At 56.3% G+C, this 21,299-nt stretch overlaps 1 protein-coding gene across 1 annotated transcript in view; it reads left to right on the plus strand.

The window, feature by feature from the left end:
- FRAS1 (Fraser extracellular matrix complex subunit 1) overlaps positions 1-21,299 on the plus strand; it is a gene marked incomplete at both ends in the record, with an annotated part of 117,425 nt that overhangs the window by 73,786 nt on the left and 22,340 nt on the right. The window contains 19 exons of the mRNA XM_084264163.1: positions 354-438; positions 2,864-3,193; positions 3,756-3,909; positions 6,367-6,545; positions 8,197-8,313; positions 11,294-11,408; positions 11,877-12,014; positions 12,817-12,849; positions 13,104-13,235; positions 13,944-14,069; positions 14,324-14,571; positions 15,154-15,302; positions 15,950-16,112; positions 16,852-16,987; positions 17,511-17,707; positions 18,857-19,010; positions 19,499-19,762; positions 20,381-20,569; positions 21,086-21,205. Coding sequence (XP_084120289.1) covers positions 354-438; positions 2,864-3,193; positions 3,756-3,909; positions 6,367-6,545; positions 8,197-8,313; positions 11,294-11,408; positions 11,877-12,014; positions 12,817-12,849; positions 13,104-13,235; positions 13,944-14,069; positions 14,324-14,571; positions 15,154-15,302; positions 15,950-16,112; positions 16,852-16,987; positions 17,511-17,707; positions 18,857-19,010; positions 19,499-19,762; positions 20,381-20,569; positions 21,086-21,205 — 3,029 coding nt within the window. The remainder of the gene's footprint in view (positions 1-353; positions 439-2,863; positions 3,194-3,755; positions 3,910-6,366; positions 6,546-8,196; positions 8,314-11,293; positions 11,409-11,876; positions 12,015-12,816; positions 12,850-13,103; positions 13,236-13,943; positions 14,070-14,323; positions 14,572-15,153; positions 15,303-15,949; positions 16,113-16,851; positions 16,988-17,510; positions 17,708-18,856; positions 19,011-19,498; positions 19,763-20,380; positions 20,570-21,085; positions 21,206-21,299) is intronic.

Consider the following 21,299-nt stretch of genomic DNA (forward strand, 5'->3'; position numbering starts at 1 on the left):
AAGTGCAAGTGCTGAGCAATGGGAGCTGCTGGTCCCAAGCCACTTTTTTCTCTAGCAGTGAAATAACTGAGGTTTAGAATCGATGTGTTACCTTGGAGACACCATCCCACATGGGAAAGGGAAATGAGGGTGTGTCACTGCTTAGCTAAAGGTATTTATTGTGTGTTTTGACTCTTGGGAATCTTAAGAAAAAGATACTCTGAGAAAGTAATTGAAGAGCCTTGAGCTGGAGCTCCTCTCCCTAAGCTGGTCCTTTCTCCCTAACATGGGATATAGTAATTGTTACTGAGTCCTGCAGGATGCATCATTAATTCCTGTTATCCTCTGTTTTGGCTTCTTGGTGACTTGTTTAGGCAAGGACAGCTCTCCTTGAAGGTCAGCGACCCGCAGCTCTTCTCCCACCCTCAGGTCATCAACATCCAGGCATTTTCAACCCAGGTAATGTGACCAGGCTTGGAAACAGCCACACCTTTTGCACTGCTCAGAGCCCTGGTTCTGCTGGAGCCAGGCAGAACTTGCTCCCTGGAGTTCAGGTGGGGCAGATGAGACTCAGCTCACGCTTAGTTGAGAGGCAGCTGAGAGTCTTGGGGGAGAACTGGACCTGGGGCGCTCGGGCAGGGTGGATCCCTGTGTAGGATGCTGTGGCAGTCTGGGAGAGTTGGGACTTAAATCAGCATGAGCTGTTCAAAGCGTCTCTCAAACTGCTCAGCCCTTCTGGGTGAGTTGGTGGTACGGTCCAGTGTCTGTGCTTCTCGTGCTGCTGTTGTGGAAACAATAACTGTTGTTACTTTTCTGACAGGAATAGTGTGGCCAGCAGGTCTGGGGAGGGGGTTGTGCCCCTGGGCTGGGCACTGGTGAGGCTGCACCTCGAGTGCTGGGTTCAGTTCTGGGCTCCTCACTCCAGGAAGGACATTGAGGTCCTGGAGCGAGTCCAGAGAAGGGCAACCAGGCTGGGGAAGGGGCTGGAGGGCAAATCCTCTGAGGAGCAGCTGAGGGAGCTGGGGGTGTTGAGCCTGGAGAAGAGGAGGCTGAGGGGAGACCTTCTCCCCCACCTCCCCTGCCCTGCCAGGAGGGTGCAGAGAGGTGGGCGATGGTCTCTGCAGCCAGGGGACAGGAGATGGGACAAGGGGAGTGCCCCAGGGGAGATTTGGGTGGGATCTCAGGAAGAATTTCTGCCCTGAAAGGGCTGTCAGGCCCTGGCACAGGCTGCCCAGGGAGGTGGTGCAGTCACCGTCCCTGGAGGGGTTCCAAAGCCGTGTGGATGCAGTGCTGAAGGACAGGGTCTAGAGGTGGGCTGGGCAGGGTCAGCCTGTGGTTGGACTGATGATCTAAAGGGTCTCTTCCAGCCCAGTGGTTCGATGACTGTGGGTCACTGCAGGGGTGGGTGGCTGTGCCTGAGGGTGCAGGTGCTGTCGGGTGCTGCCTGCAGTGGGAATGTGGCAGCAGCTCAGTCGGGGTGAGCTGCTGGCTGCTCACTGGGTACCACCCTGGGGGCCTGGGGGGGCTCCTGTTGAATGTCATTAGTGTTCCTGGGGGGAAACAGCTCCTCCTGAGACACGTAACTGATGTGGCTCTGAGGATCGTGGGACGTGTCACTGCTTGTGCATTTCAGGGTCAGGCTCCTGGGGAGGGGCTGGCTGCAGAGCCAGGAGTTCCTGTGGGGTTTGCAATCACACTTGGGTTGTCTGTACTCTATTCCATATGAGTCATCCCCTGACTCCTGGGAAGGAGAAGTGCTCCAGTTTGTCCTCTACTCTAAGGCACACTGGGCAGCTTTGATCCCACTGTGGGAGGATTGATTCTGGCTGGTGCCAGGATCTCTGCTGGGTCTGATCTCTTGTTTACCTCAGTAGGACACTGGCCTAAGTAAGAGCTGCAGTCGCTGCCCCAGAATACATAAGTGGGGTCTAATGACAGGAATTTTGCCTGCCAGCCCTCAATAGCCCTGAGGAGTTGTTCACAGGTGAGGTGGCAGCAGTTAGTGTGCTGATGAGCACTCCCTGGGCCTTGACTTTGCCTCTGTGGGATGGCTTCCCCCTGAGGCAGGGCACTGCCTGCAGCAGAGGATGTTGATTTGGATCGATAGAGACCCAGATCTAAACTTTCTCCAAATAGCTAAAGAACTCATTTCAAGAGCTAAAGAACTCTTTCAAAGGAGCAGGAACCTGGGCTCCAGCTGAGCTTTGTCCTGGGGGGATGAGTCTGTGGAGTCTTTGCAGATGGTGGTGCTGAGGACACCCTGTTTTGCTGTCTCTGAGGTGGCCCTCCTGGGTTTGAGAGCAGCAAAAGCAGGTCCTTCAGTGCCAGCTGAGTGACTCAGTTCCAAGTGGAAGCCTTGAGGGCAGTTCTGCCTCTGGGTCTGGCTCGCTGCTGTCGCTGTCCTGTGTAGGCCCTTCTCCCTGCTCCTGGTGCTCTGCCTTGCTTCCCTTTCCCTCTCTCTGTCACTCATTCTGAGCAGGTTTAAGCACCAGCACTCAGATATGTCTGAAGTTCTCAAAGCTGTAGGTGATTCTCAGGGTGTGTCTGCATCCCCAGCCCACCCCAGACCCGTTACCCACAGGCATAACTCTTCAGCATCAACACTGGGTCATCCAGCAGAGCTGTTGTGCATGGACCTTCCTTCCTCTCCTCTCCCAAGCTTGCCATGGCACAACTCTTCTTTCAGTAACTGAATGCTCTGAATTGATAGATATTGTTAGGTCTGCCTGCTGAGGGGGGGAAGGAGTTTCCCTGCTGCTTAGAGCCAGATCTCCAGGGATGAAGGGAGCTGATTTCCTTAACCCCACATGTTTCCTTCTGTCCTTCAATCGTGAGCAGATTTCTAAGCCTGAGCAAGCACCTGAGAGCTGCCTTCGTGTTTCAGGCCCCGTATGTGTTCCGAAACGAGCCCCTGCTTGTCCACAGAGGGGAAACCGGAGCTATAACAGAGCAGTTGCTTGGCGTGAGAGACAGTGACAACCCTGAGGACCTGGTGCTGAGGGTCTTGGAGCCCCCACGCCACGGGAGGCTGCTCACCCCTGCGGGGGGGCACTCAGCTGCTGCCGGCCGCGTGTTCCGCCTGCATGGCCTTGCTGCCAGGCCGCTGCGCTACGCTCACGACGGCTCCGACTCCCAGGAGGATGCAGCTGTGCTGCAAGTGAGCGATGGGCACCACGTCCAGAACGTCCTGTTCCGCGTCCGGATCGCGCCCGAGGTACGCACGCCCGCCCACGGGAGCCCTCACAGGCAGAGCCACGGGCTGCAGAGCTCACACAGAGTCATAGGGTGTGCTGGGTGGAAAGGGACCTTCAGAGGCCATCTAGTCCCACCCTGCAGTGAGCAGGGACATCCTCACTAGAGCAGGGCGCTCAGAGCCCCAGCAAGCCTGACCTTGGGTGTCTCCAGGGATGGGGCCTCCACCACCTCTCTGGGCAGCCTGTGCCAGTGATTTGGACCTGAGGTGACCCTCGGTGTTAAATTTTCTAGTGGTTATAGCAGGAACAGTAGGAAAAAGCCCTGCTTTGCCCTGTGTTAGCAAACAAACCCCAGCCAAAGGTGTGAAATATGTACCATACTTGTGGTGGAAGTTCTACAACAATGTCATAGACAATATCACCACACCAGAACCAAACTGCTTGGAAGCACTGGTGCTCCCTCACCCTCACTGGGAAGACGTTCTTCCACAGGTTGTGTAAGAAACTCCATAATATTCTGCTTGATCCTCTTCACTTGTAAGTCTCCATCAGTTCAGCCCTGTCCTGCTGTCCCCTGCACAGAGTGACAGAAGCCCTCAGCTGGTGACAAACTCCTTGGTGTGGGTGCCCCAGGGAGGCATGCTGCAGCTCTCCAGGACAATCCTGCACGCCCAGCTCCCTGGAGCCCGTGACTCCGAGATAACCTACAGCATCGCCCAGCACCCGCCGAGACACGGTAAAGATCTCTGGGGGCTGGCTGGCCAAAAGCAGCTTTTTCACCCCACGTGGGGTCCAGAGACAGAAAATGGTGAGTTGGTGTCTCCAGAACCCTTCTGAGAGGTTCTGGTCTCATCTCTCAGAGTAGCGGCTTCCACCAGCAACCCCACACCTAGGGCTGCGCTTTATAGCTCGTGTCTCCTCCAGAGGGACCTGGGCAGGCTGGAGAGGTGGGTCTGGGTGAACCTAATGAGGTTCAACACTGCAGAGTGTGGGGTGTTGCACTGGGGCCAGAGGCATCCCAGACATAGGTACAGACTGGGAGAAGAGCTCCTGGGGAGCAGCCCTGCTGAGAAGGGCCTGGGGGCTCTGCTGGGGGAGAGACTTCCCATGAGCAGCAGTGGCTCCTGCAGCTGGGAAGGGCGATGGGATCCTGGGCTCCATCAGCAGAGGGGTGGCAGCAGGGACAGGGAGGGGATTGTCCCTCTCTGCTCTGCCCTCCCCAGCTGGAGTCCTGTGTCCAGAGCTGGGGCCCAACACAAGGAAGTTGTGGGGCTGTTGGAGAGGGGTCAGAGGAGCCACGAAGGTGATCAGAGGGCTGGAGCAGCTCCCCTAGGGATAGAGGCTGAGGGAGTTGGGCTGGGTCAGCCTGGATGCAGCAGCTAGTTCTGAAGTGGTTTGCTGTCACAGAATCATAGGGGTTGGAAGGGACCTCAGAAGATCGTCGAGTCCAACCCCCCTTTCCTATCTAAAAATCAAATTAGCTCTTTTCTGCAGGTGTGAATACCTTTCCCTTCAGTCAGATACTGAGACAGGCAGACAAGGCCCCAGCTCTTGATTCAGGACCCGCTTTCTACATCCCCATGTCTTATTTTCCCCTCCCCCCTTTCTGTGAAACACCATTTTAGACAAAATTTTGAAGATCATCCATTCCTCTTGCTTCTTCCTCACCTGCAGCTATAAACCCATTAGTGTTATTGCAGTTAATTACAGGAGAGATAATTAAGGCGACGCAGGATTAAAGATGCTGTTTAGGGTTAGACAGCAGGAGACAAGCTCCTCAGGGGAAAATAAAGCTTGTTTTCATGTAAATGCTTATTAAAAAGGAGAAGACAGCCCTTCATCTGCAGAAAACTGAAGGGGGGGGATACAAATTAATTACTTCTTAATTGCAAAAGGAACATAATCTATGTTTCCATCAGGTGCTGGCAGCTGTCAGGGAAACCAGGCTCCTTCTGGCAAAAGGCAGACACCAGTGCTGGTGTTGGTCCAGGGATCCTCTCGTTTCAGCCAGCTCAGCTAATTAAAAGTGAAGCTGTAATTGTGTAGAAGCACAAATACCTGTTTTCTTTAAGTCACAGTTCTGGTGAGGAAACCGGTGATGCTGAGCATCACCTTCCTGTCTGTGCTCCTGTTCCTTCCACACATGATGTCTTCCCTTCTCCACCTGGTTTCTCTCTGGTTTTATATCCCCATGAACCCCCAGTACCTCCCACACTCCTTGGCCAGGTCGAGGAGCCGGTGACAAGCGCTGCAGGTGTCCCCTCCTCTTCAAACCAATGGGACAGCAGAGCTGGAATGTGCCAGGCTGCTCTGGAAGGCAGCTGTGTGGCCCTCAGAGTGCAGTAAATGGCCTGAGCGTGCCCAAGCTGCACCTCAGTGTGTGTAACCCATCCAGGGGTGCTGCCTGCTCAGAAAATACATGTGCAACGTTCATCACAGACTCTGGGGGTAGAACATCCCCGAGCTGTCCCTGCTGAGGGCCTTGGGTATTCATTTCTGAGAAGACACTTCTGCTTTCTGATGCTGGGGTGTGGGAAAGGGCAGAGGGTCCTGGGAAAGGGCTGCAAAAGCCAGAGGAAAAGCAGGACAGGGGGTTGTGTGGAGAGGTAAATCTGTGCCTCTTTTAGAGGGAGGTGGCATGGTGGAAAGACCCTGCACAGCAGGAGTCCCCCAGGTGGGACAACCTTTTGTAGAGGAATGCTGTGGTTCTTGTAGTAATGAAAAGTCCTGGAGCCTGGCTGGAGGCTGCTGCCTCGGCCATGGGAGGGCAGGAAGGTTCGCTCAGTTACTAAAGCTGCCTTGGATCCACCAGGATCAGAGCCCGTGCCTTTCAGCACCCCACACTGAGTCTGTACCTTTGAGGGGAGGGCAGACAGTCTGCTGTGCTGCTCTTGGCCCCTGACTGTGTCCCTCCTCACGGGAGCTCCACAGAGTGAGGCAGGTCTTTGCCTCTCAGTTCCCACTCAGTCTGTCAACCAGGCACCTTGAGAGGTTGAAGGGGGCTGCTCAGTGGGCAGAACGACATTTGGGGGGTTGAAGTTGCCTCTCCTGTTCCTTACTCGACCACGTGTTTCTTCTGTGTTCTGCCCAGAGTGCCTTGATCTGCCCTTGGCCAGGGGCTGGTGAGAAGGCACCTCTTGCTCTCTGTTCCCTCACAAGCTGAGCCCCGGCTGCTCTTCGTTGTTGTTTGCAGGTGAAGTGGTGCTTCTGGTCCCAATGCCAGCAGATGGCCCAGCAGACTCGTGGCAGCGTCTGCCTGATGGAAGAGCAGCCTCACCCACAACCTCTTTTACCCAGCAAGACATCAACGAGGGCGTTGTGTGGTACAGGCACTCTGGGTCTGAAGTAGAGAGCGACTCTTTCCAGTTCCAGGTACTCCTCATTGTATCCTTATCACCATGTCGACCTTCTCCCCACCTCCCCTGCCCTGCCAGGAGGGTGCAGAGAGGTGGGCGATGGTCTCTGCAGCCAGGGGACAGGAGATGGGACAAGGGGCAATGGGCTCAAGCTGCCCCAGGGCAGGGTCAGCTCAGCTGGGAGGGCAAAGCTCTTCCCTGGCAGAGTTGTGGGGCTGTGGCACAGGCTGCCCAGGGAGGGGCTGAGTCCCCAGCCCTGGGTGTGTTTAACAGAGGGGAGATGAGGTGCTCAGGGATCTGGGTCAGCACAGGACAGGGATGGTTGGACTCGATGATCATACAGGTCCTTTCCAACCCTGTGATTGTGTGACTCTGCAAGCCCCTAAACCCAGCAACCCTCCTAATAATTTAATTGTGGCCATACATTATTCCTTCCAAACACACAAAAGCCACAAATACTCCCCAAAAGATGTGACTCTAAAAGAAATCCCAGCTCCCCACGGGTTCAGCAGCCACAAAATCCCTCAGCCAGGTCTGTGCTGTGTGCTTGGGAGGTTCAAGGCCTCTGTAATGCGAAGCCAGGTGAACACGCACGCGCCGTGCGCGTTCCAGCCGGTTCCCCAGCCAGCAGCATCACCACAGCTCCAGAGAGGCAATTAAGGGAATTTCTAAAGCAATTACCATAAGTGATAACGAGGAATTTGTGAGTGTCTGTGTTGAACAAGCTGATCTTTAGCTTAATTGCTGTATTCCTCTTACAGAGCATGCATTTTCCATGAGTTAAATGTTTGGGTTCAGCATCTTGGAGTGGTGGCAGGATCTGCAGGGAGAACCCCACTGAGAAAGGAAGCAGCAGTTGCCTGGGGCACACCAGCAGAGCATAACACCTCTGTCTGGGCCTCCAGCCCTGGACTGGGACATCGTGGAGAGGGGCTGTTTCCATCCCTGCTTTGGCTGTTACCGCTCAGATGGCAGCAGCTCAGAATGGGTCCAGCAAACTAATTCCATCCAGTTTCCAACAGTGTGCATTTGCATGCATTCAGATGCCTTTCCCTGAAGCTAAGCTGTGCTGCAGTCCTTCCCCACTGAACTCAAGGGCAGACTCCCAGCCCTGCTGGAAGATGAAGCTGTAACTTCAGCTGTATTTCAGATGTGTTTGGTTGGGTGTTCACCTTATCCCAGCACTGGTGTGAACACTGGCAGGCTTATCTCCAGGGGCTGGTTTTGGGGGGTTACATTTTGAAAATTGAACATGTTTTGCTTTCCATGTCCATTTTCAGTGGAAGATTTGTATGGGGTCTCTGTGAAACACAAGTGCAGGCTGTCATGGCAGCTGTTGGGCTGGCAGGCAGTCACTGCCAAGGCAGTACCATTATTAAAGCACTGGTTATTTTCACCTTGAAGCACAACCCATGGTCGCTTGGAGTGTGGGAGGAGAAGCTTTCAAAACCCCTTATTTTTCTTCTGTGCCTGTGATGAAAAGTCCCACTAAGCTGTAGAATTCAGCAGAACTGTGGTGGTCACTGGGGGAGGCTGGAATGATCAGCAGGGAGGGAAATGACACCCAGGTATCTCTGAATGTCAGTGAAGAGCGAAATCACTCCTACAGCAACCAGTCTAGGAACACAGTGGTGTCCTCTGACAGGTACCTGTTCTTCCCTTCCCAGGTGTCCAGCTCTGCCAGCCCACAAACCAGCCTGAAAAGCCACGTGTTCAATGTTGCTGTCCTCCCACAGACACCCAGAGCCCCTCAGCTCTCCCTCGGCTCCTCGCTGCACATGGCTGTAAGTGTGAACTCACACCACACACCAAGGGTTTCCTGGGGTGCTTTGTCCCTGGCTGGAGGGCAGACACCCCCCAAAGCTGCTCTCACTGCCCTGCTCAGCTGGGCAGGGGAGGCAAGAGATGCTGAGAGGCTCAGGAGTGGAGATCAGGGCAGGAGAGACCATCCCACAGTCAGCGTCACGGGCAGGACAGACTCAGCACGGGGCAGAGGACAGGAACTCTGGCTGGTGGCACTGCACCCCCAGTGACACCAGAGCCAGGGAATGAGAGGTGCCACCAGCCCTTAAAGCACCTTCCCCCAGCTCTCCCTCCTTCCCAGACCCAACTTGACCCAGCATTTCTCTCCCTTCTCCCCCAGTGTGGCACAGGGAGGGGCAGGGACTGGGGAACGGGGGTTTGGGTCAGTCCCTCACCAGTTGGTTTCCTTCTTAGGCAGGGTGGGGGCCATTCCTCACCCCTTCCCCTGCTGCACCACAGCAGACAGCCCTCCACCAGCTGCTCCAGCTGGAGTCAGAGCAGTGTGACCTTGTTGTCACAGCGTTGCTGTGGGCTGTGAGGCCTGTGGTGGGGGACACCAGCACATCCTCCACTGAGCAGCAGTCCTGAGCTGAACATGACAGGGCAGGCAGAGGTGAGGACCTGCAGGAGAGCTGGGCCTACAAAGCTGAGTGTGGCATGCAGTCATCTTTGGCATTGCTCCTTCCTGATGATTTCTTTAGAGCCTGTGAGGTGCCAGCAGTGTGCTGGGTGTTGCCAAACAGAAATCCTGTGCCCTTGGGCGCTCCCTGACACACAAAAGCACACTGTGGGGTGTGAGAGTAGATATGGCAGAGCCCTGAGGGGAATGGGTCCTTGGGGGGCAGTGTCCTGAGGGGAGGCAGGAGGCTCCTGAGCCAGCACAGCCAGAAGCAGCTGGGTGTAGGACCAGGAGAGACCAGAGGAAGCAATGGGAGAGGGATCAGTGAAGTGTCCGTGATGCAGCAGCCTTGTCAGGGCTTGAAATAGTGGTGACCTTTCCCAGGCAACAATAAAACATGCTCAGGCTGCCACTGGGAGCAGCAGCAGCAATGGATCTTTCTGCTCCTGACTGCTGGTTGTCATTATTGACAGAATTGATGGGAGGGATGCCTGGAGCTGGGCAGGGCTGGGTTTATGGCTAATTACACACCACAAACTTCAACAGTGCCATAAAATACCTTTTACTGAGGGGCACCTCACAACCTGCAGGTCCTGCCTCTGGGAGAGACAAATGGGCCTTGGAGGCAACTATGAAGCAACCATAACCTTAAATCTTTCCATGGTGAAATTGCACTTCCCTGGATCAGCAAGATTGAGCTCTGCTCACCGGCCTTCAGGCTCCCTTGGAATTAGCCTGGCTCTTCTTGCCTGAAGAGCAAGCACAAAATGTGATGTCTCCCCACACTTCTAGCCTTGTTTTGACCTTTCTCAGTGGGGCACTCGAAGTTTGGTGACTCTTTGGTGGTTAAACCTCACCCCTTCCCCTGCTGCACCGTGGGGTCCCACCCACAGCAGACAGCCCTCCACCGGCTGCTCCCAGGGGAGTCCCTTCCCCAGGGGCTTCAGCCCCCCCAGCTGCCCCGGTGTGGGTCAGTGCTGTGGGGCAGCCATAGAACCACAGAGTGTCTCTCAGTCCCTCTGGCCCAGACTGCTGCAGCCTGGGCCCCACGGGGTCACAGGGCCCCTCGGGGTCGCAGGGCCCCTCGGGGTCACAGGGCCCCTCGGGGTCACAGCCCCCCAGCAAACCTGCTCCAGAGGGGGCTTCTCTCCCTCCCCACGGGCTGCAGGTCCTGCCAGGGGCTTGTTCCAGCACAGGTCACAGCCTCTTCCCTATGTCTCCCCTGCTCCAGCGGGGGCTTCTCCAGGTGCTGCAGGAGGGGCCTCTGCTCCCCTTCCTCTTCCCTGGGCTGCAGGGGACACCTGCTCCCCCATGGGCTTCTCCAGGGGCTGCTGGGGCATCTTTCTCTCCTCCTGCCTCCTCCTCCCCTGGCCTTGGTGCCTGCAGAGCTTCTCCCACCTTCTCACCCCCTTCTCTGGGGCACAAAGCGGCCGCTGTTGGTTGTTTCTGCTCAGGGTGATTCCCAGGGCCTGTGCCCGGCGCTGATGGGCTCGGGGTTGGCTCTGTGGGGCTGGGGGAAGCTTCTCACTGCCCCTTGCAGAAGCTGCCCCTGCAGCCCCCTCTGCCACAGCCCCCCATGCAGACCCACCCCATGGGCACACACAGAGGTGCTGTTTGCTCTTCACTCAGGTGACCTGTTAGCAGCTTCTGGGAGCTGCTGGTTCCGCGGGGTTCAGGTTGATGAACACACACAGGGTCACAGCCTTTGTGCACTTCAGTCTGCTCGTGCAGCACTGTCGTTTCATTAACGAGCCTTTGGCTCATGATAACCTTGTCAGGGGGGGATCACAACGTTTTCAGATGGATTTGAAACAAAAATCAAAGCTTTGGAGCTCTGGTTCCTCTGTGTGCCAGTGGAAATGACGGCAAATCTCCTCCTGCCACAGCAGACTGTACCAGAAGAGCCACTCAGGCAATGAATGATAGCTTCATCCTGGGAGGTTTTGATCAAATTTGATTCTCCTGTATCTCTTCTTAGTTGCTGTAGGTCCAAAAATAGAAGCTCCTCGATCTGGGAGGGTGGAAGTTGTGTATCTGCAAGGGAGGACAGAGTGCTCAGAAAACACTGCTGCTTTCCTGGGCAGCCTGAAAGTGGGGTCAGCTCGTGGTTTTATGAAGGAGGAGGTGTTTGTCTCTCTTTCTTAGATTTATAGGCCCCTTCTGATCAAGTCTGAGAGGTTTCCTTCAGCCCAGACAGTTTTAGAATTAAGAACTAGACCTTTCAATTCCACAACTCTCTCAGGTTTAACCACAGCAAAGCAGATTCTCATTCAATGCGTTTTTTGGGTGAAGCCTTCCCATGTCTCTGGCCTTGATGCTCATGGTCTGATGTGTTTATTGAGGTGCTGGAGGACCGTGTGACAGTGATTGAGCCCCATCACCTCTCCTTTGTAGACCCGGAGATTCCCAGTGAGAAAATCCTGTTCAACGTGACTGTCCCTCTGCCTCCTGGCCAAGGCAAGTGAACCTTTCAGAACGTGCTGGCTTGCTGCTCAGTTCATTGCTGTGCTTCCCAGCACCTCGGATTGTTCCCCTCAGTGTCATTGTGCAGAAGCATCTGTTGATCTCTCCACCCTCCTGCACTGGCTTTCAGACACCTGGTTTCCTAACCCCATTTCTTCCTCTTGTTTAGGAGTGAGCTGCAGAGCTGTTTTCTCACTCTTGTCTGGGGTATGCTGAATGTTGCACCTCCTGGCTTTCTGCTTTCCACCTGGCTAGGGAGAGGTGTTTGTAGGAATGCCTGAGGAGGAACCTGTGTTTCATGTCTCATGTCCCAAGAACCTGTTCTCAGTGCAGTTCCAGGCTTGTGGCTCCTCCAGAACCCCCTGAAAATGTGAAAAGGAAGCACGTGGGGAGAGCCAAAGAAACTACAGCCTTTGGTATCTTGTTTTAACCCCCTGTTAATACCCAGCTCTGCCTCTGCAGGGATCGTGGAGCACAGGGACCGGCCTCTCTCCCCAGTCAGGTATTTCACCCAGGCAGATATCAACCACGGCAAGATCGCTTACCGGCCACCGACTGCAGCTCCTCACCTGAGAGAGATCATGGCCTTCTCCTTCGCAGGTAGGGAGCCGCTGTCAGAGCAGCCAGAGGCAGCAGAGGGAGGGTAGGGTGTTGCAGGGGGGAGGTGAGAGGGACACTGCACTCTGGAGAGAGAGCCAGCAATGTGTTTATTGATATAAAGCAAAGGGAGACTTCATGCTTATGCCCATCCTTGTGAGGGCAGGGGCCTCGAATGATCCGAAGGAACCTGCTCGGAGGAGGATAGCAGGAGGTCACCTGCTTCTTGTGACTCCCACAGGGGTTTTCCCTCGTGGTTTGGTCTTGGTGGGTGATGGGGATTGGTTGCACCAGCAGATAGGGCAGCGTTGCCTGCGGCACGTAGCGTGGCCAGTGCTGGATGCTGTGCTGGGCAAAGCGCTGATCTGCTGCTGCCTGGCTGGGACCTGTTGTCCCTGCTGTGCTTCAGACCCTTGCTGCACTGTGGTGTAGTCTGTGAGGCTGCAACTAGAGCCCAGGAACAGAATCCATTTGGCCAGAATACTGGAAGGTTTGTACCATCAGAGGAAAACATTTCTGGAGGAGGAGGTAGAGGGGCAAAACTAGGACAAACCTGAAGCATGTGTGAGCAGTTGATGTGCAGGATGGTGTGGTGAAGGGACAGCTCGTGGCAGGTGCAGGTCTGTGTGTCACCCTGCCTTCCGCTGGCATCGGGGAGTGAAGGCAAGGGAAGAAGGAAGGCTCCTCTCCTGGGGAGGGTGGACTCCAGGCAGGTTGAGTGTCAGCACCTGCTTTCTCCAGAAGTTGTTCAAATCCACATCAGTAAGTGCTTCCTTGTCCTGACTGCAGCTCCTTGTCCTGACAGGTCTGCCAGACTCCGTGAGCTTCCGATTCACAGGTATGTGAAGCACATTCTCTGCCCTGGCCAAAGGGGCTTTTCTCCTTGTGCCCTTCACATTGCCTGTTATTGCTTGGGCTGGGGACAAACAGTCCTCTTGGTGGCTGTGAATTGTGGCTGTATGTCTGCAGACAGATAGAGGCAGGATAAACTCAGCGATGTGGGGGGGTGGTGTCATACAGGCAGGTGAATTTCCCAGGTGAGTCCCAGGAAACACATCCCTGCACTCAGGTGTGGCTTGTCTCTGTGTCTAGTGTCTGGTGGAGAGCACTCAACCCCGGAGATGGCGTTTGTCATTCATTTGCTCTCTGCAGAGCAGCAGCCTCCAGTCTTCCAGATCACAGCTCCGTTCCTGGAGGTCACCCAGGGGGGCAAAGCCACCATTGGTGAGTAGGGTGGAAGGGATGGGTGTGGAGCTCGGCCTGGGGCATGGGGTTTATTGCCAGGAGGCCACATTGATGGAGCAGGAGAGAGCCTTGGCCTCACCTCTACTGGTTGAGCTCAGGAGCTGTGGCTGTGCAGGTGCAGCAGCCACTGGGAAGACTCTGCTGTGGTGCCTCTGAAAAGTGCAGGGGAATCCAGAGGGGCTCCTCTGGCGTATGGCTGCTCTTGTTGGCTGAGGCAGTGGAGAGCAGGGCCAGGGACCTGCTGCTCCTCTGCTTTTACCCTCATAGGCTGCTCTGTGCTTGCTGAACCGTGGGTTACTGGTGTGCTCTGGTACACTGGGTGGTTTAGGATGAGCCACTTTCTGCTTGTGTCAGGGGGTTCTCTGGGGTTTGTGTAGCTCTCCCCCAACTCCATGAACCACTCTCATAGCCTGAGGGTTTGCACAGCTGCCATTTGTGAGCCCTATTGGTGGGAAATTCTCCTTTACAACCTCTCACCTCAGCATCATCAGGGCACTACGTGTTTCCAGGCCACCAGCAAGCTGTGGGGCGAGGGCAGCTCCAGAATTACTTGACTTTTCACGTAGTGACTAAGTCAGGGTGGGTTTCTCTTCACTCCGTTCCCGAGAACACACCACAAAACGCAGGGGCCGTTCCTTGCATAGTGCCTGGGGGTGCTGAAGCCCTGCTCCTCTCCTCCTGGCACAGGGGTCCAGTTAGCCGTGAGCGATGCAGACACGGCTCCTGAGGGTCTGTTCTTTGAGCTGGTGGAGCCTCCCCGGCACGGCGTTGTGCTCAGAGACAGCGCGGGCGTGCAGCAGCGCATGAGAGCGGGTGAGTTGAGCTGAAGGCTTCCTCAGCACAGGAGAGGGGTCAGCACCTGCCCCCCACAGGGGGGTCTAAACCCCCAGGGGTTTCGCTGACCCGGAGGAGGGAGATGCCCCTGGCAGATACAGCTGCCTTAATAAACGTCTCCCTGACTCCCATCCCTGTGAGGATGGGTTTAATGCCAGTTTAGTCCATGGTTCAGCCTGTTGCTGAACTGGGGCGTTAGGTTCTTCTGACTTGTGTGTTTCCTTCCTGGGAAGGTGACACCTTCACCTACGAGGACGTCACTCGGAACGCCCTGCAGTACGTGCACGATGGCTCCTGGGCAGCAGAGGACAGCATGGAAATCTCCGTCACCGACGGTGGCACCACGGTGACCACAGTGCTGAGGGTGGAAGTGGCCCAGCTGGATAGCAGCGGCCCGCAGCTGGCCCCGGGCTGCCTGCTGACAGCCACAGTGGCCAGCAAAGGCTCCGTGACCCTCTCCCGACGGCACCTCGCCTACACGGTAAGCTCACAGCTGGTCCTGAGCCCAGGGAACGCCACCAGCCCCCTCTCCTTGTCCCCCACAGACCCTTGGCTGCACTCTCTTGGCCAAGAGCTTGAGTTTTGGGGATAATGGGCTCTCTCCTCCAGCCAGGCTTTGAAGCTGTCCCTGTAGGACTGAAGCAGAGGTGGGCTGCCTCGCTAAACAGATGTGATGTAATCCCAGAGGGTCTTGTGTTCCCTAAGTGATACCAGCTACTTCCTCTGCCAGCTCTGGCTTTATTTGGAGGCAGAAGCAGCATATCACGTAAACAGTCTGGTCCAGTAGATGTTTAAAGTCATTCAAACCCCAGAATCCCAGGTTCATGTTGGGGAGCCAGTGTTGGTGTGATGCTGGGACACACCCTGAGAGGGAATGAAAATCCATTCTGTGGCAGCTTCTGAGAGCGTCAGCCTCATCGACCCTCCTCTCATCAGTACAGCTGCGGGTCTGACCCAGCTACCTTGATACATTTCCCTAGAAAACATTTTATTCCCCCTTCCCTTTTCAGTGAGGGAGGGAAAGCTCATCTTGTCTTGATTTGGTTTGTTTCTTGGTGCTTAGGACAACAATTCTGCTGACTCAGAGATAAGGATCCAGTTGATCTCTCTGCCTGCATACGGCACGCTCCTACGAGCGCCTGGCTCTCCTGACGAAGGGCTTTCCAAGGTTTATAATTTCACCATGGAAGACATCAACAGCCAGAGGATCAGGTAGCAAAAGAGCTGTCCTCCTTCAAGCCTTGCCAGCTAAAAGCCCAGTGGCCTTTCCACAGGGATCTCTAGGCTACGTTATGTTAGTACAACGTGTCAAAGACTGGGGTTTATTCCTTCCTTGGCTCCAGTATCCCATGAGATGATAACTGAGAGTGTTTCCTGTGTGCAGAATCAAGTGAAACACCAGTAGTTGGCATAGCTTCATATGACAGGGATTTTTTTCTGTGTCTGCAATGTCATGGTGTTGCTTTAGGTCAGCCACACCTAACACCATGATTTAAAAGAACTCAGGGAATGAACATGAAGGTGGGTTGGGAGCTGAGTCCCCCCTCCTCTTTCAGTGTTAGATCGATGTCTTTCAGATGTTAGGAAAAAGTTCTTCCCTGAAAGGGCTGTGGGGCTGTGGCACAGGCTGCCCAGGGAGGGGCTGAGTCCCCATCCCTGGGGGTGTTTAACAGAGGGGAGATGAGGTGCTCAGGGATCTGGGTCAGCACAGTACAGGGACGGTTGGACTCCAGGGGCTTAAAGGGCTTTTCCAACCCTGTGACTCTGTGAAGAGGCACCTTCCCCTCTGAACACAGGGGTGAGGCGTATTTGCCTGTCAGTGAGATGCCCTGACCCACGTTGTGTTCCATCCCTCACAGCTACTCCACTGTATTTGAGACCAGCAATCAGCCCGTCACTGACATCTTCCACTTCTCCGTCTCTGACGCCGATAACAACCGGCTGGACAGGCAGATGTTCACTGTCACCATCACGCCTGCCCAGCCCCTGCCCTCGCTCATCGCTTTTGCTGACCATATCACTGTAAGTGCTGCCCACAGTGCTGGGGACAGTGATGAGAATGTCAGGTGTGAGGAAGGGAACAGCTTTCCTGGGCGGGGGAGGAATCACTGAGGAAACACGGTGTTGCACGTGCCATCCTGTGGGTGCAGAGGGTTAGCAAACTGCTTGGAGGCCAGAGGAGGCAGAGCTGCATCCCTAAAGCTCTTCTGCTGGCATCTGTTCTAGACCAGAGCAGGTTCCTCCCTCGGGTGTCCCCTTGATATCAGTGGAACAAGTCTGACTCACCCCTTTTTAGTGTTTCACCCCTTACTTCACCAGCTTCGTGTAAAAGAAGAGCAGAAGGCAGGTCTGAAAACATCTGGGGCTTTGGCTTGATGTTTCAGATTCTGTATCAGAGCCCTTTGAAGTGATCTCCCTCCTTTCCAGCTTCACATTCCCCTCCCTTGCCTTCAGAAGCCTCTCCTCACCAGGACACACAGCCCTGCCTTCCGAGGGGTCAGCGTGACCCTGCCAGCTCTCCTCCTGCCCTGATAAAACGCACGCAGGCTGCTCCTGGGAGCCAGCCCAGCTTTGTTCTTCCCCTCCCTCCTCACCTCCCAGCTCGCTTCGTGCTTAACGCGCCCAGGGGAGGATGGGGCAAAGACTTCAGAGACTGGGCAGGCCTCTCAGTGGGGGCTGAGGTGCCGCTAGCAGTAGGGCCGGGTGTGTCAGCTGTGTGCTGGGTGTGTCAGCGGCTCCACCACGGGCTTTGGCTCTCCAGGTGGATGAGGGGGGCAGGGTCCCGCTGCTGGCCCATCGCCGCCTGGCTGCCCGTGACGATGCCGCCGCTGAGGAAGACCTGAGGGTCAGGGTTATCGCTTTGCCTGTGTACGGCTGCATTGAGAACACCAGGACAGGTAAACTGCTTGGCCGGCTCATCTCCCCCTTGGCTGGTGAAAGGGAGTGTGGGAATCACCGTGCTGGGGCACGTTGTGACCTGCCCCTCCCTGCTGGGTGGTGTAAGCTGCACATACAGAGCTCGCGGGGTCGGCGTGACGGGATAGACCACCTGCTGAGACCAGCGGGGTGAGGTTCAGCAAGGCCAAGGGCAGAGTCCTGCTCAGGGGACACAACAACCCCGAGCAGCACTACAGGCTGGGGCGGAGCAGCTGTCGGGCAGAGAAGGACCTGGGGGCGTTGGGTGGCTGTGACTGGACACGAGTGTACCGCTCCAAGCTGCAGCAGCGGATGATGCTTTCTACATAGGTCACCTGGTGCATGGCAGGGGACAGGACAAGGGCAGGTGGCCTCAAGCCATGTTGTGGGAGCTGACCTCCTCCTGCACCCCTCAGCACGTGCCAGGCTTCTAATCCTGCTGCTTATATTTGTAGCTTATCAGGGAACAGGGCATCCTCTCACGGGCAGCGTTCTGCTTTGCAGGGGAGAGTTTTGGCCCTCGCAGCGAGTCTGCTGTGGCTGCAGACGCATCCTTTTCCCTTCGAGATGTTCTGGACAACAGCATTTACTACTTCCAGAGTATCCATGAAAGCATTGAGCCAACAGGTGATGTTTTCAGCTTCTACGTGAGCGATGGCTTCAGCCAGTCCGAGGTGCAGAGCATTAACATCACCATCCAGGTACACCCGTGCGCCCCGCCTGCCCCAGCCCTCTCCTGTCACACAGACACCTGGCTATTAAAGAACAAGCTCTGCTCACTCCTTTTTAGTGTCTGGGAAGGGGATTAAAAAGAGTTTACTCTCTCTGATCTGTTTCCTTCCCCTAGTACAGCCAAGGGCAGAGTGCTGCACATGGGACATTACAGCCCTGGGCAGTGCTACAGGCTGGGGCAGAGCGGCTGGAGAGCTGCTGGGGAGAAGGACCGGGGGGTGTTGGGTGACTGAGACAGAACACGAGCCAGCAGTGTGCCTGGGTGGGCAGGAAGGCCAATGGCATCCTGGCTTGTGCCAGACCCAGCATGGCCAGCAGGTCTGGGGAGGTGATTATGCCCCTGCACTGGGCACTGGTGAGGCTGCACCTCAAGTGCTGGGTCCAGTTCTGGGCTCCTCACTCCAAGAAGGACATGGAGGTCCTGGAGCGAGGTGCAGAGAAGGGCAACCAGGCTGGGGAAGGGGCTGGAGGGCAAATCCTCTGAGGAGCAGCTGAGGGAGCTGGGGGTGTTGAGCCTGGAGAAGAGGAGGCTGAGGGGAGCCCTTCTCCCCACCTCCCCTGCCCTGCCAGGAGGGTGCAGAGAGGTGGGCGATGGTCTCTGCAGCCAGGGGACAGGAGATGGGACAAGGGGCAATGGGCTCAAGCTGTGCCAGGGCAGGGTCAGCTCAGCTGGGAGGGCAAAGTTCTTCCCTGGCAGAGTTGTGGGGCTGTGGCACAGGCTGCCCAGGGAGGGGCTGAGTCCCCAGCCCTGGGGGTGTTTAACAGAGGGGAGATGAGGTGCTCAGGGATCTGGGTCAGCACAGGACAGGAATGGTTGGACTTGATGATCTTACAGGTCCTTTCCAACCCTGTGACTCTGTGATACAGGCACATAATTCCCCTGGGATGCCAGAAGGACAGTTGGGTGTTGCAGTATCTTCCCCGAGCTTGTTTCTCAGACGTCTCCTCCCTCTTAGAAGCAGCCATGGTGCTGGGTAGGTTTGGAGACTGGTGTAGCCTGTGATAGATACCAGCACCAGTGCCATCATTTGGGAGCTCGTTTGTCCTTCAGGCAGGCAGTGGTCTTTCCCCCTTGGCCACTTCCCCCTTCTCACTGAGTGCCTTTGGGCCCCGTGCAGCGGCAGAACGACGAGCCCCCGAGGATGGTGCTGGAGCCTGTCAGAGCCCGAGAGGGCTCAGGCCTGGTCATCACTGAGGCCTCCCTCAGCCTGCGGGACCTGGACACCCAGAGCAGCGAGCTTATCATCACGGTCACCAGAAGCCCTGAACATGGTGAGTCCTGGCAAGCTGGGGGGAGAGAGGGAGAGTGTGTGTGTCTTTGGGCATCCATGTGTCTGTGTCTCCCTGCAACGGGAGAGAGCAGCCTGCCCTGTTCTTTGGGGGTTGTCCTCTGCTGTTTGTGGCAGAGGGGAAGGGGATGCTGCATGTGCCCCCCTGGGAAATTCCCGGGTTTGGTACCCCCTTGCCCGTGGCAGGGCTCAGTTCCAAAGAGCTGAGCAGCCAGCACCCCTCTGCAGTGACAGAGCAAGGCAGGGTGGCCCGTGAAGGCCAGTGTCACGTTGAACCAGCGCAAGGGCTCTGCACCCTTTTCAGATCCCACGTATGGAGCCAAACCTCACCAGTTCTGGCAACAAGCAGACAAATTCCTTCCACTTCCCCATTAGTCTCTGTCCATCCCTGTGTCCCACGGAGCCCTCACACCCCCAGAGCCTTCACACCCCCAGAGCCCTGCTGACTGTCACCTCTCTGTTGTCTGTCAGGCCACCTCCGCAAGAGGCAGACGGCCACGGAGCCCCTGGAGCAGGGACAGGCGCTGTCCACGGGCTCATCCTTCTCCTACCAGGACATCCTGGATGAGCTGATCGTTTACACCCGGAGCGGTGCGGCCGCGCGGACGGACGAATTCGGCTTCTCCATCTCGGACGGTCTCCACAGGCAGGCGGGGAGGCTGGAGCTCCTCCTGGAGCTGCCGAAGAAGCAGCTGCCCATAGTAGCTGTCAACAGGGACCTGGAGCTCCCAGTTGGTACGGGGAGAGGGAGGAGAATGGCATTAGAATCATAGCATCCCAGACTGGTCTGGGTTGAAAGGGACCCCAAGGGTCCCAGAGCTCCAACCCCCTGCCACCGGCAGGGACACCAACCTCCAGGCCTGGAGCTACACAAGGTTGCCCAGGGCCCCAGTCAACCTGGCCTTGAACACCCCCAGGGACGGGGCACCCACCCCCTCTCTGGGCAGCCCCTTCCAGCCCCTCACCACTCTCTCTGCAAAGGACTTCCCCCCCAGTCTTTACTCTCACCCTTCCCTCCTCCAGCTTCACTCCAGCCCCTTGTCCTGCCAGTCTCTGCCCTTTGAACAAGCTGATTCCCCTCCTGTTCCTCTGTTCCCTTCAGGGACTGGGAGGCTGCAGTGAGGTCCCCCCACAGCCTTCTCTTCTCCAGGCTGACCCAGCCCAGCTCCCTCAGCCTCTCTCCATAGGGGAGCTGCTCCAGCCCTCTGAGCATCTTTGTGGCTCCTCTGACCCCTCTCCAACAGTTCTATATCTGTAGAGGGCATTGCTTGTTATTGCTGCGTGGTCCAGCCTCAACCAGTTGCTGATCTGGGTTGGCTGAAGCTGTTTGTGGACTTTCTTCCTCTGGCCCAGGCTCTGCTGCCCACCTCACAGATCAGCACCTGAAGGCCACAGCTGGCGGTTCAGACGACGCGGCGATTCGGTTTGTCATGAAGAGGGACCCCAGCGTGGGCCACCTGCAGCTGGCCAGAGTGGGTAACCCTGTCCGGATCTCCGTGGAAGGGCCAGTCAGCAGCTTCACCCAGGACGATGTAAATACAGGTGAGATGAGGGCAGGGAGCAGCAGGCAGTCCTGTGAGGGGCAGGCAGTGGGGCTCTGTGGTTCTGATGGGTCCCTTCCAATTTGAAATGTTCTGAGATCTTTACCTGAGGGGGAGGATGGAGAGGGAAAGAAGGAAGATGAGGCTGTTCTGTTCGAGCAGAAACACGTATCCCAAGTGTGGGACACAGGGGGACATGGGCAGCCTCTTCTCAGTGTCTGTGGGGACAGGACAAGGGGTGATGGGCTCAAGCTGGAGCACAGGGAGTTCCCCCCCCAATGTGGGGAAGAACTTCTTCCCAGTGAGGGTGAGGGAGCCCTGGGACAGGCTGCCCAGGGGGTGTGGAGTCTCCTTCTCTGGAGAGATTCCAGCCCTGTCTGGACACCGACCTGTGTGCCCTGTCCTGGGGACCCTGCTTGGGCAGGGGGTTGGAGCCCATGGGCTCTGGAGGGCCCTTCCAACCCCTGTGACTCTGTGATAATAAACCCCCTCTTCCCTCCTGTCCCTCTGTCCCCAGGGCACGTGCAGTACAGTCACAACAAAGGGGATCCTGGTGGAAATTTCGCCTTCACCTTTGACGTGATCGACGCAGACGGCGACAGACTGATGGACCAGGTGTTTTATGTTCGTGTGTTAGGTAGGAGATTCCCAGCCCTCCTGTGCTGCAAGTTGAGGTGTCATTCTTGAGATGTGGTGTTTGCTCGCTGTTAATTCAAGGGCCTTTGAGGTTT

The sequence above is a fragment of the Gallinula chloropus genome (genome assembly GCF_964237585.1).
Source record: "Gallinula chloropus genome assembly, chromosome: 4".
Classification (NCBI taxonomy): domain Eukaryota; kingdom Metazoa; phylum Chordata; class Aves; order Gruiformes; family Rallidae; genus Gallinula; species Gallinula chloropus.